The sequence below is a fragment of the Fukomys damarensis genome, unplaced genomic scaffold, assembly GCF_012274545.1.
Source record: "Fukomys damarensis isolate Sample0158 unplaced genomic scaffold, DMR_v1.0_HiC HiC_scaffold_35, whole genome shotgun sequence".
In the NCBI taxonomy this organism is placed as follows: Eukaryota; Metazoa; Chordata; class Mammalia; order Rodentia; family Bathyergidae; genus Fukomys; species Fukomys damarensis.
Genome location: NW_022900947.1, coordinates 37,080,194 through 37,104,195, shown reverse-complemented (window position 1 = coordinate 37,104,195; position 24,002 = coordinate 37,080,194). Strand labels below are relative to the sequence as shown.

The 24,002-nt window shown below is 37.0% G+C and overlaps 1 protein-coding gene across 1 annotated transcript in view; it reads right to left on the bottom strand.

The window, feature by feature from the left end:
- Positions 1–7,596: 7,596 nt before the first annotated feature.
- Positions 7,597–24,002, bottom strand: part of Gabrb1 (gamma-aminobutyric acid type A receptor subunit beta1) — a 382,896-nt gene continuing 366,490 nt past the window's right edge. Inside the window, exon 9 of the mRNA XM_010640191.2 lies at positions 7,597–15,994. Within this exon, the coding sequence (XP_010638493.1) occupies positions 15,650–15,994 (345 nt within the window). The 3' untranslated portion in view covers positions 7,597–15,649. The remainder of the gene's footprint in view (positions 15,995–24,002) is intronic.

Genomic DNA, 24,002 nt, shown 5'->3' with positions numbered 1-24,002 from the left:
CACAACTTTATCAGTGGGAGTGATTTTTCCTTTGGGGAGGGTAGTGTTTAAAATATTTTTTTTCTTCTGCACAGATTTGTCTTTATTATTTAATCATAGATATTTATGTTTTATATTATAATCTCTGCTTTGTTACTGAAATTATTTCAGCTTTGGCCATTTGGAGCTATTTTGCTTGACTCATGTATCCCTTTGACCACAACTTTATCAGTGGGAGTGATTTTTCCTTTGGGGAGGGTAGTGTTTAAAAAATATTTTTTTTCAGCTTTAATTGAGTTTATTGGTACATTTTAGGGATACAGTACAGTTACATTCATTGTTGGGATCTTGTACCTCTACATGACAAGTCTTGATTCTCATTTTTTTCCCCTTGAAAAGAAGCATTTCTTTATTTTTGGGCAGTATAAGATATTCTAGGCACCTCTTGTGTAATTCTTACCCAGCGTTAATCAGTCATTTCTTCGAGGAACCAAGGTCCTTGAAATATATTAGAAACCAAGCTATCTGAATTTTCTTTTCACAAAATTCTGCGCTTCTATTAAAAAACAAACAGAAAAACTTACTGCCTTTCTTTTGTTTATACGGTACCAGTTAATCCAGATAAGAGCTAGCGGTTCTGAGAGGTATCTTATGTTTTATTTATTTATTAATTAATGGGAGATAATAATTAACATGGTGGGAAAGTTCTGGAATCACTTGAAATTCTTGCAGCTAAAAAAGTGTATGCTGGTGCACTTTGTTACAGAGGAGTTCGCCTTTGAGCATTTTTATAATTTAACTCTTAGGATGCCTCATGTCATTAGAAGTTTCTCGGTATATTTTTAATATTTTGGGGTTTCATTTCTTTTTTATAATTTAATTATATTTTGTTTCCTTGATAATTTTTTTTTCATTGATGTTACTGAGAGTGAGTATGCTGAAGTTGAACAAAAGCTTTGGGTTGGATATATATTTTAATTATATAGTAGTATAAAAGGTGATGTTTGAGAGTAAGACTAAATGTCAGCTTTGAAGTTGGGCATCTGACTCCACTGCTTACTTGGAAGGTCATTTTTATCTTGCTGAACTTCAATATTGTGAAGCACAAAATGGGGAAAAGAAAAATCTTGGAACTCATGGATAAATTTAATTCTCACGAAATATGGATGAGGCAAATTTTAATGTTGTTTACATTGATAAAGTTGACCCACTGATGTCCCCACGTGAAAGCTCATGGACATTTGCAGGAGAATAAAGAGGTGTAGTTCCTTGAAGTCATTGCTGTGAATTCAGAGACATACCAAATGCGACAAGTAGACTGCATTTGGATCTTCTTTTTAAAAAAGAGAAAAAACAGCTGTCAGAGACATTTGGAGGCAACTGGAAAATGTGAATAGGCACTGAGCATGAATGATATCAAGGAATGATTATTTTTGTTAGCTGTGATAATAGTGTAGTAAATTTCTTAATGCCCATAATGAGTAGAAATATGTATAAGGACAATAAGATAAGATATAGTATTTATTTTAAAATACTTTAGAAAAACTACTGAAATAGCAGAATATGGGTGATTCTTATATTCAAACTTTTTTCAGAGTAGAAAACAAGTTAAATGATGCAGTGGGCTTTCAAGTGAAACAACTTGGATCGTAATAGAACAGCTAACACTGATTTCACAAACAACTTTTTTCCCAGATGTCCAGAGGAGCCTTCTTACATACCAGCACATGATAAAATCTTTTACTCAGTTCTCTCTGGGCATTTTTGCGCTCACTTTGTAATCATCACTGAGTGTCTCACCATCTAAATTGTAGTTTTCTGAGGCTGTGCAGATTGTTTGATAATCATTACTCTAGCCTTCTCCCATTGTCCTTGCTTGATTACTATTAACTGCCTGCTAAATTAATAAACACTTGGTTTTCCTTTGTTTAGAAAGATGTTAGATGCTAAACACCTATCTTGTTTAAGCTTCTTTCATGTAACAAATCTCACACATATTACAGATACAGGTGTTTCTTTCCTCATTTAAATAGAATTGCATAGCTGATCTTTCCCCTTGTGTAACACAATTCTGGAAATAGTTGCTAATACTGAATACCTCAGACAGGAGCTCGGCAGTCTAATGCAGAGCTATAGTACGGTGCTTCCCGGTTATTTTGTTAGATGCGTGTTGAGGTTGTTCCTAGGCTGCCATTTAGACTTTCATTACAAAGCTATTCTAACCGCCAATTAATGGATAAATGAACTTCACACCTTTAGTCTGTTCATTATTTTATTGTTAACACATTCTTTCTGAGGGGAGGCATGAGTTTGGAAGTTGGAGGTGTTCAAATAAGGAGACTGACAAATAGGCCAACTCTAATATTCATATTTACAGTGGAGATTTTAAAAGAAATTTGACATAATACATCTCACAAATTGACACTATTAAGTCAGGTTTAGTCATAATTTCTTAATACAAGACTTCATTTCTTCATTTTGTCTCTAATACACAAACACTGTTCAAAGGTTTGTAATGTGTATTTCTTAAAGAATATGAAAAAATAAAATCAAAGTGATACAGAAACAAGCTCCTGGAAAAGTGCTGGTATCTTTTTCCCCCAATTGTTGGATAATCCTACAAAGAATTTCTTCCAAAATAAAGAGGTACAGCTTTGTAGTAAATTTTATAATAAATGCTCTCAAATGATAGATTCAGAATTCTAAACATTTTAAAGGATTATAAAAAGATACGCCTGAAATCTTGCATGTTTTAAAATGCAGTACAAAGTAAGCTTTTTATATGTAGACATTTTTAATAAAAAAATTTTGTGTTCTTGAAATAAGCTAACGTAACTTGTACATATTTACAGCAATAAGCTACATTTCAGAAGCTGCACAAGAACTTTTGTTAAGTATTGCTGATGGTTTTTGACACCAGCCATTCAAATGTGTTTTTTGTCTTTAGTTTGTTGCAACATTTAAAATCTTGAAGTACCAGAGCAAACAGCAACATATTTTATAGCAAAGCCACACTATTAACAAAATATGGAGTGAACTACAGTCCTGTGACTGTTAGGGTTATCTGTGAGTCCTGAAATCGAGAGCACAAGCATTGCTTGTGTCCATACCTGATTGCATGTAAATTGATTTTACATTTTACAAGAATACACAATTACTTAATGAATGGTTAGGAATAGAAAAAAGGCCATGGAGGGAAAAAGGGTCAGGAATCAGAGGCCACTGAACAATTTCTTATTCACTTATTCACTAATTCATAGAGGGAAATCTGCTTTCATGTGTATAAATCACAGTCTGCAGGCTTCATGGATTTTGTCCACAGACAGCTTTTGAGATAATGAAGGCATAATGTCACTCACTTTAAGTGCATAAAAAGCAATTAATGGAATGCTTAGGATATTTTATTCAAATCCCTAACAGAAAGGGTATAAATAAGCACACAGTGTATCAAACTTTGATTTCCAATGTAAAAAGCAACTACAGAAAACCACAAATACTGTGTCATTAGGATGGCAATTTCAATCAGAAAATGCAGCATATAGTGAAACAAAATAGAAAACATGAATTATAAAAGGAGTCTATCTTTTCCTTCCCCTGCATTTGTTAAAACCAGTCCAATCTCATAATTCTACACGTTTTTTGAAATACTTTTTTCTTGTCATTTAGTTTCATTATTGATCTGGTAGGTAACAAAAGTATTACCTGCTTATGTAAGAAAGAAAATGCTTATGTTGAAAGAGCATTAAAATACTGTTTATGTTTCTTTGCAATGAAAGAAGTTCTGCTTCCTGAAAAATAAAGAGAAGAAAGGAATTCCTTTAAAAGAACTGTGTAATACCAGTAAGGAAATGACATACCTCAATCATACTTGGTAGGAGAGTAGATAGCAAAATTGATTAGTGAAGATTTAAAAACACGAGTGAAACATTTAATAACTTCTGACATATTTGGTGAGTTAGCATAATGGGTTTTAAGAGGCAACAGAAGGTACTGTGTGTGTTTCTGCATGTACTTAGCACCTGCTTTGGAAAACTGCAACTATTTAGTACAGGATACTATGAATTAAGATAGTAGAAGATTGGTTTGGCAAGTTTGGCGATTTTTTGATTCAATCAATTAGGTGAACTGGCAGTCAAAGAGGTGTCCATTGCTGGCAGGATAATAAAATGTATTCTTTAGCCTAGCAAGTTCTGCTTTCCCAGCCCTCCTGAATCTTTGCCTTAGGTTCAGTCCCCTTGGGTAAAGATAAGAGGAGTAAAATGACTTTTCAAGATGATGGGCAGCAGGAGAAATTTTCAAGTGAGCCACCTGATGGAGATGCTTCTCTCAGAAAGTTTTATTTGCATTTGAACAAAATGAAACTTTGCACTTTTCATCTCCGTTTACCTGTTACATGACATGCTGTCACCGTTTCACAGCAGCCATAGGGCTTCTGGCCTAACGGCACAAAATATTGCTTGGTTGTCAAAACTCAAATCTTACTTTACAATGTCGAAGAATTTTTGGCCTCAACATTTACGTTTACATAAGTCGGGATTTTATGGAATTGCCAAAAATCTGCAATTTTGACCTTTTCATAATCCCATAAACAGTAGTTTTTATTGAGGGTTACTGGCCCTTTTTAACATACAGAGTTGACCACACAGTAAGTGTATGTAGAATTGTAAGTGTTCCCTTTTTAGAAGAATACTGGATGTTCTGAATGGGAAAGGTCACTTGGATATATGATTGTTTTCCATCACTCTGCAGTGAATTAGACTAATCTAGGAGCTTCCCTAAAAATGTCTCAGGGGCTTTGTTGCACAATACAACATATTTCAAGCTTTATCCAGTGAGTACTTTATGTAGGAAACAAAGATGCACATCAACAAAGAGTTGATAAAGAAAAAGGAGATACACTGTAATTCAATGCATTTGTGGAATATATGTAGAAAAATATGCTATCTAATAAAACTGGGGTGGCTGATTGCCACTCTGAGGTAAGGCTTGCAAATTACATACTTATGCTAAGAAGTAAATACACATAACAAGAGAACAGGAATGTTAATAGTTAAAAGGGATTTTACTGTGTTTTTAAAAATGTAGTCTTGAGAAGCAGTGGCAAATGTCAAGAATTGTCCCTCTTACTTCTGAACCTTCTGCTTTTGGCAGAAAAAGAGCTTGACATTCAATACTCTCTAGGAGTATTCTCTTAGAATTTACATAGAAATCTTCCATTGATAATGCAGTATAGTCCCAAATCTAAAAGTAAACACCTCATAGAAAAGTCGAAGGCTTCTAATAAGGCACACATGCACTGGGTTTGTTGGTGCACACCTGCAGTCCCAACATTGGGTGGCTGAGGCAGGAGGATTGCAAATTAGAGCCCTGCCTGTGTAAATTAATGACTTAGTAAGATCCTGTCTCAAAGTAAAAAAAAATTAAAAAAGCCAAACGCCTGGGGATATACAGATCAGTGTGAAGGCCCTCAACCTCCAGTACCAGAAGAAAAGAAGAAAGATAAAAACATAGATAGAGAAAATGAAACTTCTATGAAGAAAAAAATTTTTTCCATAATGGAAAAGCAGTAATAATAATTATGAAAAGTTCAGTTCTGCTCAAGCAGGTGAGGATTCAATCCGTGTAATCATATGCAGGGCAAAAAAATCTCAGGGACCACTCTGTTCGATGTCAGCCTGTGTTCAACCCAACATCAACTACATTTTTAATTTATGAAAAGGTTTTAGGTATAGGCTTTATGAGACTAAAATGGCTTAAGTGGAGGTCATCTGTCTTACAGACACCTGTAGTCTTGAAATATTACCTGTTATGAAAGTGTGTTTCTCTTGCTGCATTTACCATCATAGCTTTATTGAAGCTGCCATGGGTAGGACAGTCAAATACGTTAGAAGGTGCAGAATAGTTTCAAAATAGGGTGTTTACTTTTAAGAACCTGCTTTAAGGAGGCAGAATGTTTATTTACAGAACTATTAGAAATACACAAATAAAATATCTACTTTTGTTGGACATGTGTCTACAAGAATTGAGAAAATGCTAGCCAGAGAGAGAATGAACAGGAGGGGCTCCTGCAGTTGAATTTTGGGTAGTGTTGGCTCATCAATAAGACAACACTGGGATGAGGCCAGGAAGAAGAATATCTGGGCAGTGAAAATAAAATATAAAACGTAAAGCACAGAAGTGGGAGCATTTTGGAGTTTTTGAATGAGCACTGTTCCAGGGAACAGGGAAGGCCCAAGGACTAATAATTTGTTTGAAGCTGATTAAAGAGAAGAATGAGAAGTATGGTGAGCATAAGTAGAGGGGGAAACTGTTCAGATGAATAAAAGATTCATAGGAAGCTGAGGGTCACTTTCTTCTGTGTGATATTACATTTATTTTCTCATACTCTCAGGCTGCTGAGACCCATTCATTAGTGTGGTAATATAGTTTGTCATTCAGATGAACACTTTGAGAGCACAAGGGGGATCTTAAGTACACACTGAGATCATCTTTGGCAAATTGGGTCATATAGCCCCCTAACGATGATACCAACCTAAAAGAACTGAGACACATACCGGGCTGTTTTATTGTAAGTCAGGCATTCCTTCTATACATTTACTCAAAAAAAAAAAATGCTTTTGTGTGTGGGGTGGAGAAAAAAATGAAGCAATACAGAGTATTGGACATGATATTTAGCTGTTGGGAGAGGGAACTGTCGTCTTTCGTCCTACTCAGCACTCATTTTGGAACTACCCAAAGCCTGGATCATCAAGATAAAAATAATTAAATCTAAAAAAGGTGGTATAGTGGAAAAAAGCTTTGCCCTTGGACTCAAGAAAAGAGGGGAATTAATATTAACTTCCTTAGTAAATAACTCTCTAATCTTGATATATCATTTAACTTATTTGAATCTCTATTTCCTAATACTGGTATTGTCATTGTAGTGAAGATCACGTCATTAAATTACACGTGAGAAAGTGTTTTTTTGACACTAAACCAATGAGTGATGGTCATTTTTGAACGTGTACCTGAAAGTCATTATTCCTTTTTTTTTTTTTGGTACCGGGGATTGAACTTGGGTCCTTGCACATCCAAGGCAGGCCACCAAACCGCTGAGCTAAATCCCTGGCCCCATTATTACTTTTTTTAATTAAATTTTTTTTCAAGCATTGGATGACTCTAGTGATCAATTTAGTAAGTTAGTCATGGGCATTCCAATCCTTCTGTCAGTGACTGGCTCGGAATGACCAGTGGAACAGAAGTCAAGCCTTGTGTGTATATGTAAAGATTTCCTTGCTTTAAAGAAGAGATCCAAGAAAAACACACCCTGTTTCTGCCTCTCAGTTTGTGTGTATGAGGAGGGCTGTGTGGAGCCCTTTTATAACTGTAATGGGTGCTGATTAACATGACGAAGGAATAATGGGTCATGCAAAGGACATGAGTCCTCGATGCCATCATTGTGCTGTTAAAATAAGAAGAAAAAAATGTGAGAAGATGAAAAGATGGAAATAAAGTGTTTGTAGATGGGAAGAGGAGGAGGGGGTGAAGGGAGGGCAGGGGTAAGGGGAAAAAAATGAGAATCAAGATTTGTCATGTAGAGGTACAAGATCCCAACAATGAATGTAATTGTACTGTAGCCCTAAAATGTACCAATAAACTCAATTAAAGCTGGAAAAAAAAAAGAAAGAAAGAAAAAAGCAACCCGAAACTATCTTCCTTCTGAACTGTTACAGGAGATAATATTTTGATCATAAATTTCCTTTACACTGCATCTTGTGACTTGTACCTGAATGATTTTTAAAAGTCTGAGGAATGCTTCCTCTGGCTTAAAAATGAAACCATTCATTGTAAGATCATCGCTAGGTAAAAAGGTTAGGAAATGGGGAAAAAGAAGGCAGTGAACTCACTACTTTAAGAGCAGCAATAACTGAAGAGGTTGGAATGAATCTATAGGATGCTGAGCTTGAGGGGCGGAAGACTAAGCCAGTTTTTGGGGAAAAAAAGAAGCTGCTCCCATCATAGATTGGGCTACAGCAGAAGGGAGGAATTTCTAGGCACTATCCTAACAGTTTTGAATGGTCAGAAGGCTCTTAGGTGAGTCATGAAAGTTTGGAGCTGGGCAGTTTCTTTAAAAAGAAAAAGAAAGAGGTTATTAGAAACATTTGTTTGCAGAAATTGCGTTGGGGACCATCTTCAGAGATTGGATTGTGCAGAATGCATGCTTGAAGAATATGAATAGCCAGAAAGGCTAATCATAATTTAGTAAGTAAACTTTCATTGTTGTCATGGTTGTACCTGAAATATTTGGCAGAGTTAACTGGTTAGGTGGAAGGGTAGGGAAAGAAGAGTGGATAACAGAGGCTCTAAAAGAACAGAATCTTTTCCAACAGGATGGGAAACTGTTTCTCGACTGAAAGCACAATCAAATCTGCTACTCTAGGTGTGTGGCCCAGGCCTGGGGAGAGCATTACAGTACTACAGGGCCCAGGTGCTGCCCCGAAGTTGGCTTGCCACCCACGAGGAAGTGTTTCATGGCAGTTCCTCGACTGAATCAGAGAGTGATTTAAGGACATCTACACCTTTCAGAGATCTGAAATTAGAGACAAGATCACATTGCTTTACATTATCTGAGACTTTTAAAGATGCTCTTACAAAGAAATATAACAAAATAGTAATATAATTTTTGGTACTTGCCTGCATCACTATGTATTTGATGCAAAGGAACATGAGCAAGTCTTCAATTCACTTGATACCAGGTGACTTATTCTTAGACATGCAACAGTGATTATAACTAAGTTTGGGGCTACATTAGCAGAGGCCATGGTACTCTTACTTCTCTCTGTTAACTTCCTGTGTAAATGAACCTCCCTAATATCACCTTTGAAACTCCGTTTTGGAAGATGATTTAAGAGTCACCTGCTGCATGGCAAGAGTCACATGCCTAGGCATTGGTAGGGACAGGTCCCCAGTCTATGCACTGTATTTCTGACTATGTAACTCATTTACTGTTAGCCTTTCAAGGTTAGACTGTACTGTTTCATATATGTGTAGAGAACCCCAATTCTCTAAATCTATAGAAATGTCTCAAGGAAACAGGCGTTCTATGTAATTTTATAGAGGCAATTTAGACAGCTTGCACTAGGACCTATCCCATTACCAACTATATTTAACACCTTTAGAAGAATGAAGGAGAGTGGATAAAATTATATATAGGAGAAATTTGTAATAAGAATAAGGTACTGAAAGGATAAAGTGGGCCAAGCTTCTAAGGATAGTCTGTAGCTTGTGGTCTGCTGCTTGAAGATTAAGTCCTTCTAGGAGGGATGATAATAAATTTTCAAATGGTGAACAGTTAAGACTGAAGGAGGGCATGGGAAAGTAAGTTGGATGGAGAAGATCTAATACAGAGTGGATACAAGTATTATGCAAAAGATGACCTTGTTTCCACACTCTGGTTAAATAATGTAAATTTTCACAGGTTGACCTGATGATTTGTATCTTCACTGTATTTTGAGGCGAGAGAAGGTTTATGTAAACATGTGCTTTTTACATAAGGAACAGAGAAGCAGAAAATAAAAATCACCCAAGGCAGTTCAGTGGAATCTGCTAACTACACAACTTCCCTCTGATGACCTTCGAAAGGTTTTATGAGTAGGAATTAGAAAAATTGCTAGAATTCATCGTTTTTGTAAATTAAACTAAGGATACACAATAGGTGTGTCAGAAGCCAAAGCATTCAGCTGTCCATGGGCAAGATAACTTTTGAGTTTGGAAATGGAAGAGGAAAAATGAAGCAGTCATATTGGGTTAACATGAGGCAGGACGGTATACAGTATGGGAGAAACGAGAACAGAAGACAGAATATATTTTACACAAACCCAACTTGCAAATACATACACATACATATCAGAGTTTAAGAACTTGTATTTATAAAAATTACATTGGGAATGTCTCCTCTTCCCCTTTTCTCTTCAAAGGAAACTGAGGAAGAAGCAAGGGCCAGGCCGCAAAGCTGGTTGCTTTAGTTCACACTGTGGCTTTTGAATGGGGCTGTTTTAAGACACTGAATCTGTGACCCTGTATTCCTAAGGCGAATGAATAATGTCATTTTCTCTCTCTTTTATTGATTTCTTTTTTGATTGTCTGTAGGACAGGAAGTGCAAATAGAGTGTGCAAGAGAATGCTTTTCTTTCCCAAGTGGTTCAGAAATACACCTTGTTTTCCTGTATTGATTCTGCTTTAGTTTTTGTGGTGAGTCCAGGATATGCAAGGGATCTAGAGGATAATTAGGTGTGGTTGAGGCCCTTGACATACCAATGAGTTTTTGTAATTCCGCAAAAAAGAACAAAAATAACAAACCCAAACAAACAACTGTTAGACCTCCTCTTGCTATAAAACAGTTTAAAAACCACAAAAGTCTTCATTTTTACCTTTTTAAGAGCTTGATGTTTTCTGGTTTGCAATTCTTTTATTGAAAATAATTTCTTTCAAATGCTTGCTTATGTAATTGTAGCCTTCAGCAATTAGGTTTTCTATAAGTTTAGATGATTTCAATTGTCTAAAACATTTTTGTTTAAAATGAAAGTGCAATATATTCTGGAACTAGAAACTGACTGATCTCATTGCTTCAAGGCATTAAAAAATTCAATTGATATTGGACCCTATGGGTACATTTTGGAACAATAATGGTTCCTTGTGTATACACTCCTAGGATTAAAATGTTGGCATAATTCCTGTCTTGCTAATACTTACACTGAGCAAAGACTTTTTTTTTTTAACACAATACTGACAAACTAGTTGATGTTCCAAATTCTCAGATATTCTCAATTTCTGTAGGTATCATCACCCTCTCTGGGACTGCCAATTTTCATGGAAACACATCTTATGGCACAATATCCCACATTCTGTAGGTTTTTTCAGGAATATCAATACTAGGGAAAAAGACATTTCTGAACATTAAATTATTAGACTCTTTAATAAGCTTAAGTAGCACGTCACATATATCCTTGTCCCCAGCTGAAAAGACCTTGTCATTTTTAACTACTAGTCAGCTTATACCAATACTGTATTTTTCTTTATGTTTAACATTAATAGCATGGTTACCTTTGGGTATTTTGGGAATCAATCAGCCAGTTAGTGTTATAAGGCCATTTACTATATTGTGCTTTGCCTTTTTCTCTTAATCAGATCAACCCTTCTATTCATTTTTATTCTTATTAAAAAGTTCAGGGGAACATGATAGAAGAGAAGAAGTTAGAAGCTAAAGGTACTGGTACAATGAAGCTTTGGATCACCTGTGAATTTTAAGAATCTCTTCCATTTCATCTCTTGCATTCCTGACCCCTCAATGGCATGGATAATTCAGTATCTGAAGAAAGGAACAGCCACAAGTGACTGATAAGAACACAGCTACTTTTCACAACATGGTTCAAGGAGCAGTTGGGCCCAGTTCCCATTTCTGCTGGAGTACTGTTCCTGGGTCCTGTAGGCTGGTGGCCTCCTGGCAGCTGCTGTCCCTTACAGTGGCGTAGGAGCATGAGGCAGTGATCACAGACACCTGGCTATGGCTTACAGCAGGATTACACAACTGCACATACACAACAGCAGTAAAAGAGCAAGAGCCAAAAAGGTTCTGGTTTGGGCCCAAATCACTAATCATTTCACTTTGTGAATAAAAAGCAAATGCTTTATAAGCTTACATTATTTACAGTGCTCAGATTTTTCAAACATCCACCCAAAGCTGAGGACCACCACGCCACAGGGAACAGTTCGATGAACTATGTACAGAATTTACAAGGAAAGTTTACATAATAGTCTACATTCCATTTCCATTAACACATTTTGCTTTTGGTTTTCTGCTTGCTTTCAGGAAACATACTTTTGTTTATTTTATTGTTTTCTTCATCCCAATAACCTGATGATTTGAACTAGTTTGAGTTAATGCTTGCATTTTCCTTTTGCCTCCCTTTCGGGATATACAATTATACTTTATTTAGGAAATGGTGGCACATCACCATTTAGTAAGATACTACTCAAAATTGTCCATAGAAATTTTGGCGATCACTTCCTTTCAGAAGCATTACACATCGTTTATTTGTTGTTTAACTTGGTGGATCATAATTGAACTTTTCTAAATGAATATTTATAAAATAGTCATGGATTTTTAGAAAGATGAAATTTAGTCTATACTTCTATGTATTGTGCATAATATTTTTAAAAAGGAAAGCCTATTCTTGGACTCTTAAACCACATTTAAGCTCTGCACCATATTTTTCTGTTTGCATTTTCAAGATCTTTCATTTGACTGTAATGCACAGTGAAAACAGCACATATGGAAACACAAGTCCTTCAGCAGGCAGAAGTACCAACCAGGCTGCTTTTTTTTTTTTTTTTTTTTTTTTTTGGCGGTGGAGAGGATGGAGGCAATAATTCTGGGTAATTCAGGCAAAAATAAGCCTTTACCTGGGTCTTTGATTCACAAAGTCGGTAAGCATGACATATATGTCATCTCTGTGAATTTTAAGCCGAGGGACACGGAAAGAAGGAATGCACGTGTAGTCATCGTTGTTAAGCGGAAGATGGGATTTCTGTTGCATTTGCACATATTACATCTACACAGTTGGTGTCACAGTTGTTGAACTGTGAGCATAGGGTTCCCTGGACTTGACTGTGGCATAAGAGAGTGAAGGTGTGCAATTTTCAACCTCTTCTGCCACTTAAGTAATACAGAGTATTATGGCTATTTTTATGGCAGAAAGAAAACAATCCAAGAGGAATTAAACAGTAACCTTTGTATAATGTAATAATGGGGATTTTTCAAGCATGGGGCCAATATGAGGGCATTTAAGAATGTTCCACAACTTTTATGTACATCATTTGGGGCAAAACAAGGGAGACAGCCAGAGAAGGCAGGATTTTTTTTCCCCATGTTTTGTTCAGTTTAGAAGAGGAGAATTTAGCCAAGAGGAAAGCCAAGGAGGGAAGGATTGGTCTGGAAAGAGTGCAAAGCAAGAGAGTGGGAACAGAGGTCATTAACTATAAACATGGCAATGTCTTGTTCATCTGGCTGCCATTGCCTCTAAAATCAGAGCTCTTTGATAAAATATACATAATAGTGGCTGTGATCTCTGAAGTGCCTGGATGAGGACACCACTTTGTGTCCAATGGATAGATTCAGTTGTAATGTTACTAAGTTTAAAATATAAGAGCTCAAAATATTCTCTCTTTTTCTATTTTCAGAAGATGTTTTACACATACAACTACAGGAAAAATTACTTCATATTTTAAAAGGTAAGATAGAGATAATAAAGAAAATACAAGTTACCTCAATCTTTTCCAAGAAGAATGATCTGAGCAGATAAATAAAGAGAGGTTGTTTTGTTAAGGGATATAGATTATGGGCACTTGCTTTCTGATTTAGCATTTCATCCTTAAAAGCTTTGACATCAGAATTATTCATTCCTATTAGGCACCAGCCAGAATTTTTTCTTCCTGTGTTTAAAATAAATGGCTACACAGTGGTTCCCGGGTGGTCATTAAGAGTATTAACCTTACAGTCACTGGCAAGGCCACATCTACCCGATTTGGGCATTTTACAATGGCAAATCATCTTACCCTGCCAAAGAACTGAAATGAATTTCAGGCTGGGGATTAGTTTGACCAGGGAAGTGTATTCACACAACTAAAAACTTTAATAAAAATTTGGTCCCCATAACACTACTAATTCCTCGTAAAACCATTGAGATCATTTTTTCTCATTAAGGTAGAGGTTTTATATTCTTACTAATGTATATTATCTTCAGCCATACCTCATTCATTTATTTGGAAGTTCCCCTTTCCTCTTGCTTTACAAAAGAAAATTCTATAACTCTCTTTCTCTGGGCTCATCAGTAGGAATTCTGCCTTATCTTTCCAAATATGACAATAATTTCTAGCATCTTATGCTATTCTACACATAAATCATCCCCATAGTTTTAGGGAGAAAGTCAGCTCATCAAATGAGATCATTTTCCCTATTATTACCTCAACCTTTTCTCACATCCATGGATCAGGTGCCAAATCACCTCTCTCACTGGTTGGTTAATGTAGGGTTTCACTCAACCTTGCAAATGAATATACAGAATTTTTAGGTACTTAAACTGAAAAAAAAAATGAAGTTTAAATGACATAAAAAATCTCAACTAAACATGGTTAGACATGTTTAGAAATGGCTGGTTAGACGTGTTTAGAAGACGTGTTTGAAGGTCATGAGGACCATGACCCAGAGTAATATATGACCAGAGATAAGGCAGAGCAAGAGAGACAGTGATTATGAGTATAGACAGGGTCTACACTTTTAGGGACGGTGCACATCTTTGAAAACCAAATGCTTTTGTCATTGCTGTTGTTTTTATCTGGTTTTACCACCTCAAAAGCTTTCTAGCTTTGGAGGAGAAAAATACCCATATGAGTGAATGTACATTACCCCAAGTATTCATTCCATAGCTGGGAATTCAGGGCTCAGACAGCAGAGCCGTAATGTGTCAGCTGAGGCCTTGTGTGATGAGCCTGTCATCATTAGATACTGCTCTCTGGAAGGCTAAGAAGTATATACTACTTCATTTAAGATTTGGCAGTTCAGGTATCTGCTCAGGCACCCTTTCACAGAACATACATCTTGCCTTCCTTTCAGAAAGGGCAATTTTTTTTCTTAGGCAAAAATTACTTTCTATCCCCTCCGTCAAAGCCCTCACCATCTTATCCCCCATATCCTTTATCTCTCTGGAGAAGGAACTGTGGAACTGTCATAGCATAACCTTAGAGGATTCTGGACTCATGAGGCAAATTCAGGGCTGCTCTTTGGAAATTTTCAGTAAGAAAGTGTTGCCACCCCTCCACCCCAACCCTTTATTCTCAAGAAGAGAAAAATGTTCTCAATGGCTACCAGTTTTACTAGGCTGGATTCTAATGTTCCTTGTACATCTGTGGGGACTTCTGAGAAAGAGGCATTTTTAAGGAAATCCAGCCTTCTGGTGAGGGGAAGATGGCAGGTTGAGGGTAAGCAGCTATGACCAACCCTTGCAAATCCTCCCTCCTCCTCCATGGAGCTCAGGAGCCTTTCTACAAGGGGCCCTGGGGAATTTAAGAAGGAAGGAAACTCTCCTTACTTTTGTAGGGAGCCCCCTTTGGTTTTCTCCTCTTCCTGGAAATCTGTAAATATCAATGGCTTTTGTTGTTTCTTCTGAGATCCTGGAAACTGTGACTGCGGTGGGGTTTTTTGTTTGTTTTGATTTTGTTGCTTTGGCAACATGAGATTGTTGCAGTTTACCAGGAAGAAGTACAGAGAAACAGCAAGGTCCTCCTTTTGTTTTCATTTAAAAAACAAATCAATAAAATCCAGGGCAAATAGGAAACACTGCTAAAGATTTACCTAAATTCTCTCTTTGTGTTTGTAAACATGGCAATTAAAAGAGCTCTTCCAAGAGCTGATAACCTGGACCACGGTAGACTGGAAAAAAAAGTTGTTGGTATTGTTTTGTTTTGTTTTTCTTGAAGTAAACATGGTGCAGTAATAAAGTCAGTACGCAAGACCTAAAATCAATTGGATGGCTGCATCTCTTACCTCAAAAGACACAGCAGTGTCGCTGTCGGGGACCTGCGGGGTTACAAACAAGAGAGGAAAGTCGTCTAACTCGAACCGTTAAGACAGACCTTAGTGTACGTAGTAAAGCCAATAAACGACGTTAAAAAGAGAAAAGGTGATAGGGAAGAACATTCGGGACCACTTGTCTATGGAATTCACGTCAGTCAAGTCGGGGATTTTGACTTTGAGCTGGGAGGCGCGCCGGCGGATGCGCCCCTTGCTGGGCACCCCGTGCCGGTCCAGGGCGCGCCCGTAGCCCTCGCGGCTGCTCATGGGCTTGCGGTACTGGATGCTGGCGCTGTCGTAGGAGTACATGGTGGTCTTGGGGTCGCTCACACCCGTGAGCACCTCGGAGCCGCTGGTCTCGTTCCTGATTTCCAGCGTGCTGAGGAGAATGTTGCCGTGGGCGTCAACCTGCAGGAGGCAGAAATGATGGTTCAGCCAGGACAGACTTTAATGAAATTGTTACAGATGATGACACAGCACGGGGCTCACATATGTCCTCGTGTTTGTGTATTTACTGAGGTACTGGGGGAGTCATATTCACAGCTTCATACTTGGCTGTATCTCCAGCCATATTAAAACTTTTTAAAAACTTGAGACAAGATCTTGAAATAGCCCAGTTTAAGCTCAAGCCTCAGCCTTCAGAAAAGGTGGGATTTCAAATCTGTCTACCCACTTGTCTCTGGCCTCCCCTTAATCTTTTTTGCTAGACATCAGGCTCTGTGTGGATCTTGGACATAAGGGCCTTTTTTTTTTCTTTTATTTTTTTCTCTTTCTTTTTTCCTTCCCTCTCTCCTTTCTTTCCCTTCTTTCTTTATCTTTTTGCTAATTATCTAGTCATTTTCTAACTATTATGTCTCCATTCTGAAAATATGTGTGTGTGTGTGTGTGTGCGTGTGTGTGTGTGTTCTTCTTTCTATAAAAATAATTTATGAAGGGCCTGGGATTTAGCTCAGTGGTTCTGGGGCCTGCCTCCCAAACTCAAGGACCTGAGTTTGATCTCCGGTATGACAATAACAAAAAAGACATTTATGGAAAAAAGCTGGAAAAAAAGTAAAACTACATAATGCACATTTACAGTCAATCAATATCTTGCTAGCCTTCCAGTCTTTTCTGTTAATATATACTCACAAAGTTTCATCCATATATTTATTTTACTTTGAAAGCCTGCCTTTGTCCGTTATTAATATAGCCTCTTCACCCTTCCATGTTAACAGACATCTTTCTGTGAGATTATTTAGCAATAGTTTACATGGATAAACCACATTTGAATTAATCTATTATCAAATGTTAAAATTTGTTTTACTTTTACAGTGTTAGAAACAAGACTGGAAGAAATATCTTTTAGTTAAATTTTTGGGTGTATCCATAATTATTTTCCCAGGCTAAATTGCTAGAAATGGGATTACTGGGTCCAAGGATACAGCTGGCTTTATGTTAGGATTTGTTCCTCTCCACTGTTCCCGGATACTTCCTGCCAGTCAGATGATACCTATCCTGGTCCTTGCCTATTCTGTGCTCATACATTTATTTTGGAACTATAGGCCATGCCGGTGCACCTTGGTCTACAATATGGCTTTGTTTCAAGTGGGTGTACTTTGCAAACTGATTTACCTGGAAGGTACATGGCTCAATCTTTTTTTATTATTTTTTTCTTTTTATTTTGTTTATTGGTACAATCTAGGTCTACAATACAGTTACATTCATTACTGAGATCCTGTACCTTTACATGACAGTTCTTTGTTCTCATTTTTCCCCTTGTCCCTGCCCTCCCTTCACCCCCCCTCCCCTTCCCATTAACAAACTCTTTATTTCCATTTTTTCATTTTCTCATATTTTTTTCTTTTCCCTTATTTCCTTTCCCTTGCCCTTCCCACTTTCCCTACACCTTTAGCCCTTTTCTTCCTATTTCACACTCTTAATTATCCTGTTAGGATCTTGTGTACTATTATACTTTTTCACACCAGAGAAACTATTTGGTATTTACACATGTGACTTATTTATTTCACTTAAGAGTATATCAATATGTGTCCATTTTCCTATGAATGACTTTAATTTTTCATTCTTTGTGGCTGAATAGTATTCCATTTTATAGAAAAACCACATCTTCTTTATCCAGTTTCCAACAGATGGGCAAATAGGCTGTTTCCAAGTTTTAGCTATTACAAACTGTGCCGCTATAAACATGGGTGTGCATATATCACTGTGGTATGATTCTTTTAAATCTGTTGGAAAGATACCCAGCAGAGTGATGTCTGGGTCAAATGGAACCTCTAGACTTAGCTCTTTGAGGTAGCTCCATATTGATTTCCATAGTGGTTGCACCAGTCTGCACTCCCACCAATGCTCAATCTTGTGCATGAATTTGAAGAACTTCCTAGGACTGTGTAGGCGGTTGTGTTTAAAGCTAGTGAGATTTGCTTAGCTCCTGACTTACAATAAACACCTTTGAATAAGATTTTCTCAGTAAACACTTGTTGGAAACACAAGAACAGATGGGGAGGAAAAAGAGCCTGATGAAGAAAATGACAGAGAAGAAAGCAGAGGAGGAGGCCAAGATGAGAGCAAAGAAAGGTGCAGAAATGATGGCATTGTCTGCAGTATAGACTAGAGAATGAATGTTCACCATGTGTCTAGCACTGTGGAAGGTGCTTTTCACATGTTACTTGCTTACACTTACAATCATCCTATTTTAAAAGGTAAGCCATTCTATCCCCATTTAATAAGTTAAGTAACTGATACTTAGAATAGTTGACAAACTGGCTCAATTTCACTTAGCTATTAAGTCCTGGACCTTGTCTATCCAACTCGAGTTCATGCTCTTTCCACTGAGCAGGAACTACCTCACAATCCTTGACTTTTGCCACATCCTGCAGTGCAATTTGTGAAGCGGTTCACAGCTTCAGGCCTTGAGTTGGATGGAGAGAGCAATGGTGACTGGATCTGGTCTGTCTTTCTCTCTCTATTCTTATCTATTATTATTTCCTGCTGTGAAGCATTTTCTCCAGTCTAACTGGGCAACCCACTCTGCCCTCTTTATATGCATCCATTGGTTTCTCTATTTAGGGAGATTTGTTGTTGTGAACCACTACTATTAGTAAGTCTTACTCTCTAATTTATTCAGTTATTTCTCCTAGCAGCACTATGACACACATAATATTATGCTAGCTCAACTCGTAAGGAAACTGAGGCCCAGAGAGGTTAAGTAAACTGCCTAAGATTAAGCAAATAACTACCTGGCTTGGGATTAAGACACAGGATGCTCTTTGTCTTGAATATTGCTTTCTCCCCTCTTTCCATGTTAATCAAATCAATTTGTTTTCTTCAAGGCTGAGTTTACATAGTCCTTTGTCTGTGTACCCTTGTACATTTGCTTATAATAAAGAGTAACCTCAGTAACTTTCTCCAAACTAATCAATGTGCCAGATGCAATGTTAGGAGTAAAGGACATGTGTTGAACAATTAGTATTATTACCACCAAAAACTTTAGCAATAACTTTTAGAAGAGAGTTTATAAACTCAGATACCTGTTGTTACTAAGAAGCATGGATAGTTTATATAAAGTATTAGTATAAATAATTCATTGAAGCTTGGCACAGTAAGGACTATGGTGGAATAAATGCCTAAGGCAGTCACTGCAACTCAGATCCAGTGGATAACTGTAGATTGCAATGTTTCCAGGGAACCTAAGCATCTAAATTTGCATTTGAATTCTCTATGTAAAGTTGATTCAATACTGTAAAATTGCTCTTTTCACCTAAAACACATTTTTGTCAGACTTGTCATTTAGACAACCAATGAGAGACCACTGTATTTTTGCTATTTCCCTATCCATTAGCATGTATTACTGTATATTAAAATTGATTTTTGGTTTATATCCAACTTTCTTGCTTGGAGGCAGAGAACTACTGGCGAATCCATAAGCAATAGAAGGATCTTGAAAAAGAATTAAAGCCAAAATATAATTAACCTGATTGGATTTACAAAGTATGGTAAAGAAAATCGGGACATTTTCAGTTTGCTGAGCTGAGAGGATTAGATTGTCATTAGTAAAAATGGAGAATTCAGTGCATGGTGTATCTTAGGGGTAAGAAAAAGTTTGCTACTTGGATCGAATTTGTAACATACATTAGACATCCTGGTGGTGGTGGCCAGTTAGTATTATTTAATTAGGCAGTGGTGACTGAAATAAATTAGAAACTGAGATGATTTAAGGAGTAGAATATATGAGTTAGTACAAAGATTAAAAAAAAACAAAAAAGGAAGTAAAAGATTAAGAGATTGCAATGACGGAGAACTCGTGGAGGAAGGAAGGTAGTCAAAGGGAAAAAGTAATCAATAGTGTTTCTCAGAGAGAATAGGAGAATGAAGTTGTAGAAAGTGCTCACTGATTTATCAATAGGTCACTCGTAGTCTCAGGAGAGAGCTGAAGCAGAATTTAGATTGCAAAGGATTCAGAACTGAGTTGAGGCAGGAGATGCAGACAGTTTGTATGGAGACTCCTCACAAGTTTGTAGTTTCAAGCAAGAAAAGAAATAAGAGCATTAGCTCATCAGGACAGGGTGCCAAGTGAAAATGAAAGACACTGAATTGATGGGAAAGAAGATTGATAAGGCAGATTTTGTGGTAGTGAATGATGAAGTCAAAGATATGGAAGTTCAGCAAAATGACTTCAGACCTGGAAATTTAACAGATGCTGGTCAGGAAAGTAGAACATTTCTGAGTGATGAGGCAATGTGATGTTTCTATGTGGATTGAAGTTGATAAATGGTGAAGGTTATCAGATATGGTGAACTAGGTGCTGTCTGTAGCCTGTAATGTGTGTGAGCATGTGTGTGTGTGTGTGTGTGTGTGTGTGTTGAGTGTGTGTGTGTTGTGTGTATATAAACTATCAATAGTGTAAATCTATTTTTGAAAAAGTCATTGACATGAAAATTGGTGCTAATAAAGATAGTAAGATTGAGATGACAAAGAGAAAAATGTTGACTTCACTGAAGGTGGGAGAACATTTTAGAAGATTAAAAATAGAACACATGATTTTTCTAGGTACTGTGGAATACTCAAGAAAAACATGAATCATGGATTTTTGTCCTTAAGAGGTAATTATCTCTTTAGAAGTACACGGTCAAGGCATGATTATTGGAGTGATAATAAAGAGCCTTTAACTAAATGGTAAATGCTACCCTGTGAGTACATGGTAAGAGATTCATAAAAATGAATTCATTGGAGGTCACAGAAGGTGTCACGAAACTATGGGCTAGTCCAGAATCCAGTGTCAGAACAAAGGGCTGGGAGCTGAAAGCTTTGTTTTCATCTTGGGTTTGTTAAGTTTGGATTTTAGTGTCCTCATATATCAATGGAAGGCTTTTCTTAGATAATCTCAAGAGCTGTTTCCAATCTTTTTCAGTCTTCAATCATGGAGAACATTCCAGGTGGAGGACCCAACATTCTAAAAAGCAAAACACAACTTGTAAAACTGAACTTTTTGATCTATACTACATGCATCATTGTTACATTATTATTACGAATCTCTCTAAAGAAGTTTCTAGAATTTAGAATTATACAATGTAGCAGGCAGGTACTTCTATTTAACAGAAGTTATAGCAAACAGTATGTTTTATTAAGATATTTTGGCTAACCTCAGTGCAGATTCAAATGGACCTAAAGACTGTATGAGTTTTATTTGTTTGTGAAAATCTCTCAAAATATTCTCTGTCTTTGACCTAGAAATCATAGCTTTATGTGGTTTGACATATAAATTAATGAATCCAGTTCTGTCACTATACATGCCACTGCCTTGACCCCCACACCCTGAAAAACAGAGTCTTTTCCTTCACCTTAACAGTCAATGTATGTTTATATCCACAACTGATGCAGCTTTCTAAAAACTTTATCCACAAAGAAAATGGCTCCCCCCTCCATCTTCAGAAGCAGCAAGAAGCCACAATGTACCTTGTATCAACTGCTGGTCAAATGTTAGCTAGTTCACAGTTCACGAGGAAATAACATCTGAAGTGCGCATCATTCAGACATTGAGGATTTATCAACCATGAGGTAGAAAAAATTGAAACGAATGAAAATGTTAATGTGCTTGGTTTTTTAGGGTAGGTACAGAGTATTCGATTTTCTAAAGTATTGCTGATATTAAAATAGTTGTCCATTGGGATAATCATTCCGTATGTCACCCTAAAGGAAGGGAAATCTTATTCTAATTTCTGAGGGGAAAGTGAAGACAGCATAGCATCTAGTTTCTTTTCTTCTCCCTTTTCATTGCACTGACCAACCCAAAAGGCACATTTGAAGTAGAGGAGGGATGCTTGGTTTCTCTTCTCTTTCTCTGATTGACTTTCAGAGAGGGGACATTGTTGATTGCAGTTAGAAGTCTGCATGTTAAACTCTGCTGCACTTGTGGATAAGGAAAACTATATTGGTTCGTCAAACCTACGTAACTAATTTTCTCAAAGTTAAGAGCATCATTGAATGTTAAGTGTAGAAAAAATGAACATCATTATTAAGGCTTTTGTAGGACCAATACATAAGCCTTCTCTTGCATTTCTGACAGATGATCTAAGTGCATGTTTTAGATGACTAATAAAGAGAAGCAGAGATTGTGGCTTTAAATCTGCAGGCTCAAAGCCTTGCTAAAATTTCACCTCATTCCATCCCTTATTAAGCAAAGATATTTTCTATACTACAAGAAGTAGCTGGAACACGGAGGAACATTTAAACATTATTAGTTCATTTATTCACTCCCTTATTTATTCAGCAAAGGTTTTAAGAGTGCTTGCTATGCTCAGGCACTATCCCTGATGAAAAATTTAGCTCCCACATATGCAGTAGGACATTATGCTTGCTGGCTTTGAAGCTAAAGATCTCAATGAATAAAATCTCTTGTATTCTCCTGTAAAAACACTGAGACTCCCTCCTTCCTCTCATTGATTATAAATGCTTTACTGGACAAATATTTTGGCCTCATTTAAATGCAAGTTATCAGTGCTCTTGAATTAGGTTCATTAACAGCCTTTTTCAAGTTTGCTCCCTTGGGATCATGAAGTCTGCTTTCTTGGCTTCTAGCCCTGTTTCTTATTTTCCTTCCAAAAGATTTTGATATCCGGTCTTGGGGCTGGCCCACTATGTGCAAATTTTGGAGGGCTTAATGCATAAGGGAAAGCCTAGGGTCTTACTAAATAAAGACCTGAGATGTAGAGGAAAAAACAGATTTTGGCTGGTGAGCAATTTCCTTACAGTGCTTATGAAGGACAAAATCTTGTTTTTAAATTCTAAGTCTGGGAACACAACAACCCTAAGAAGTGAACAAAGCAGACAAGGGGTTTATATTCTTATGGAGGACAACAAGCAATACCCTCCATCACTGAAAAATCGTTTTTAAAAAATCAGGTAGTGTTATGAGGAAAACAAAACAGCTATATTTCCTTTAATGTATTCAGAAAATAAAAGCATCATACTAACTTGGTGATTTGGGTCATGTTTTTCTTAACATTTCACTTATGCTCAAATCTCAGTGTCACAAATGAAAAATTTAGTCATTCACATTTCTTTATATTCTTCTGGAGCTTATTACAGAGCAGCCTACAAATTGGCTCTGCAAGGATATAAAAGGGCATCTCAGTCTCAAAAGGGGATCTTCTCTCTTCCTGTGAAAATGTTCTTCCCCTAACATTCCATTCTTTGTCTTATTTGTCTTATTCAAGATGAGAAAGGGCGTTGGCACATAGGGGTAGCTGTTGAGTGAATGACTATCAGTCTGATAGTAACAGAGAATGATGATTAATTTTATGTGTCCCTTGGCTAGGATATGGTCTCTAATTCATTTTGATGTTGCAGGTGTGACTGATATTTACCTTTATTGTAAGTAAAGGAGATTCCACTTTCCAATGTCAATGGCCTCACATACAGGTTGACCACTGTAAGAGCAAAAACTGAAGATTCATGACGAGAAGAAATTTTGCCTCAAAACCATTAAATAGAAAATCTGCTTGAGGTTCAAGCATACCCTGAAGAATTTGGATTCAAAATTGGAACATTAACTCTCAGATGAGTTTCCAGCCTGCTACCTGCCCTGCAGACTTCAGACTTGTCAGGTCTCAAAATTGCATGAGATAATTCCTCAAAGTAAATCTCTTTATATGTGTGTTGGTTCTGTTTTTAATTAGTTCTTTTTCTCTAGAGAACCTGAGTGGTGAAAAGGGTGCTGCAAAAAATCATGAAGATGGTGTTCACGCAACTAAAGTCTGTAAGGGTGATAACTATGTTTTTTAATCCACTAGAAACCCCAAGCAAATGTCCAAATGCGTTTTCTAGCTTGGTGTCAGACTCCCTCTCTCACCCTTCTATCTCACTCACCCCCTCTTTTTCTCTGCCTCCGACATCTGACAAAACTGGTCATGTTGAGAAAAAT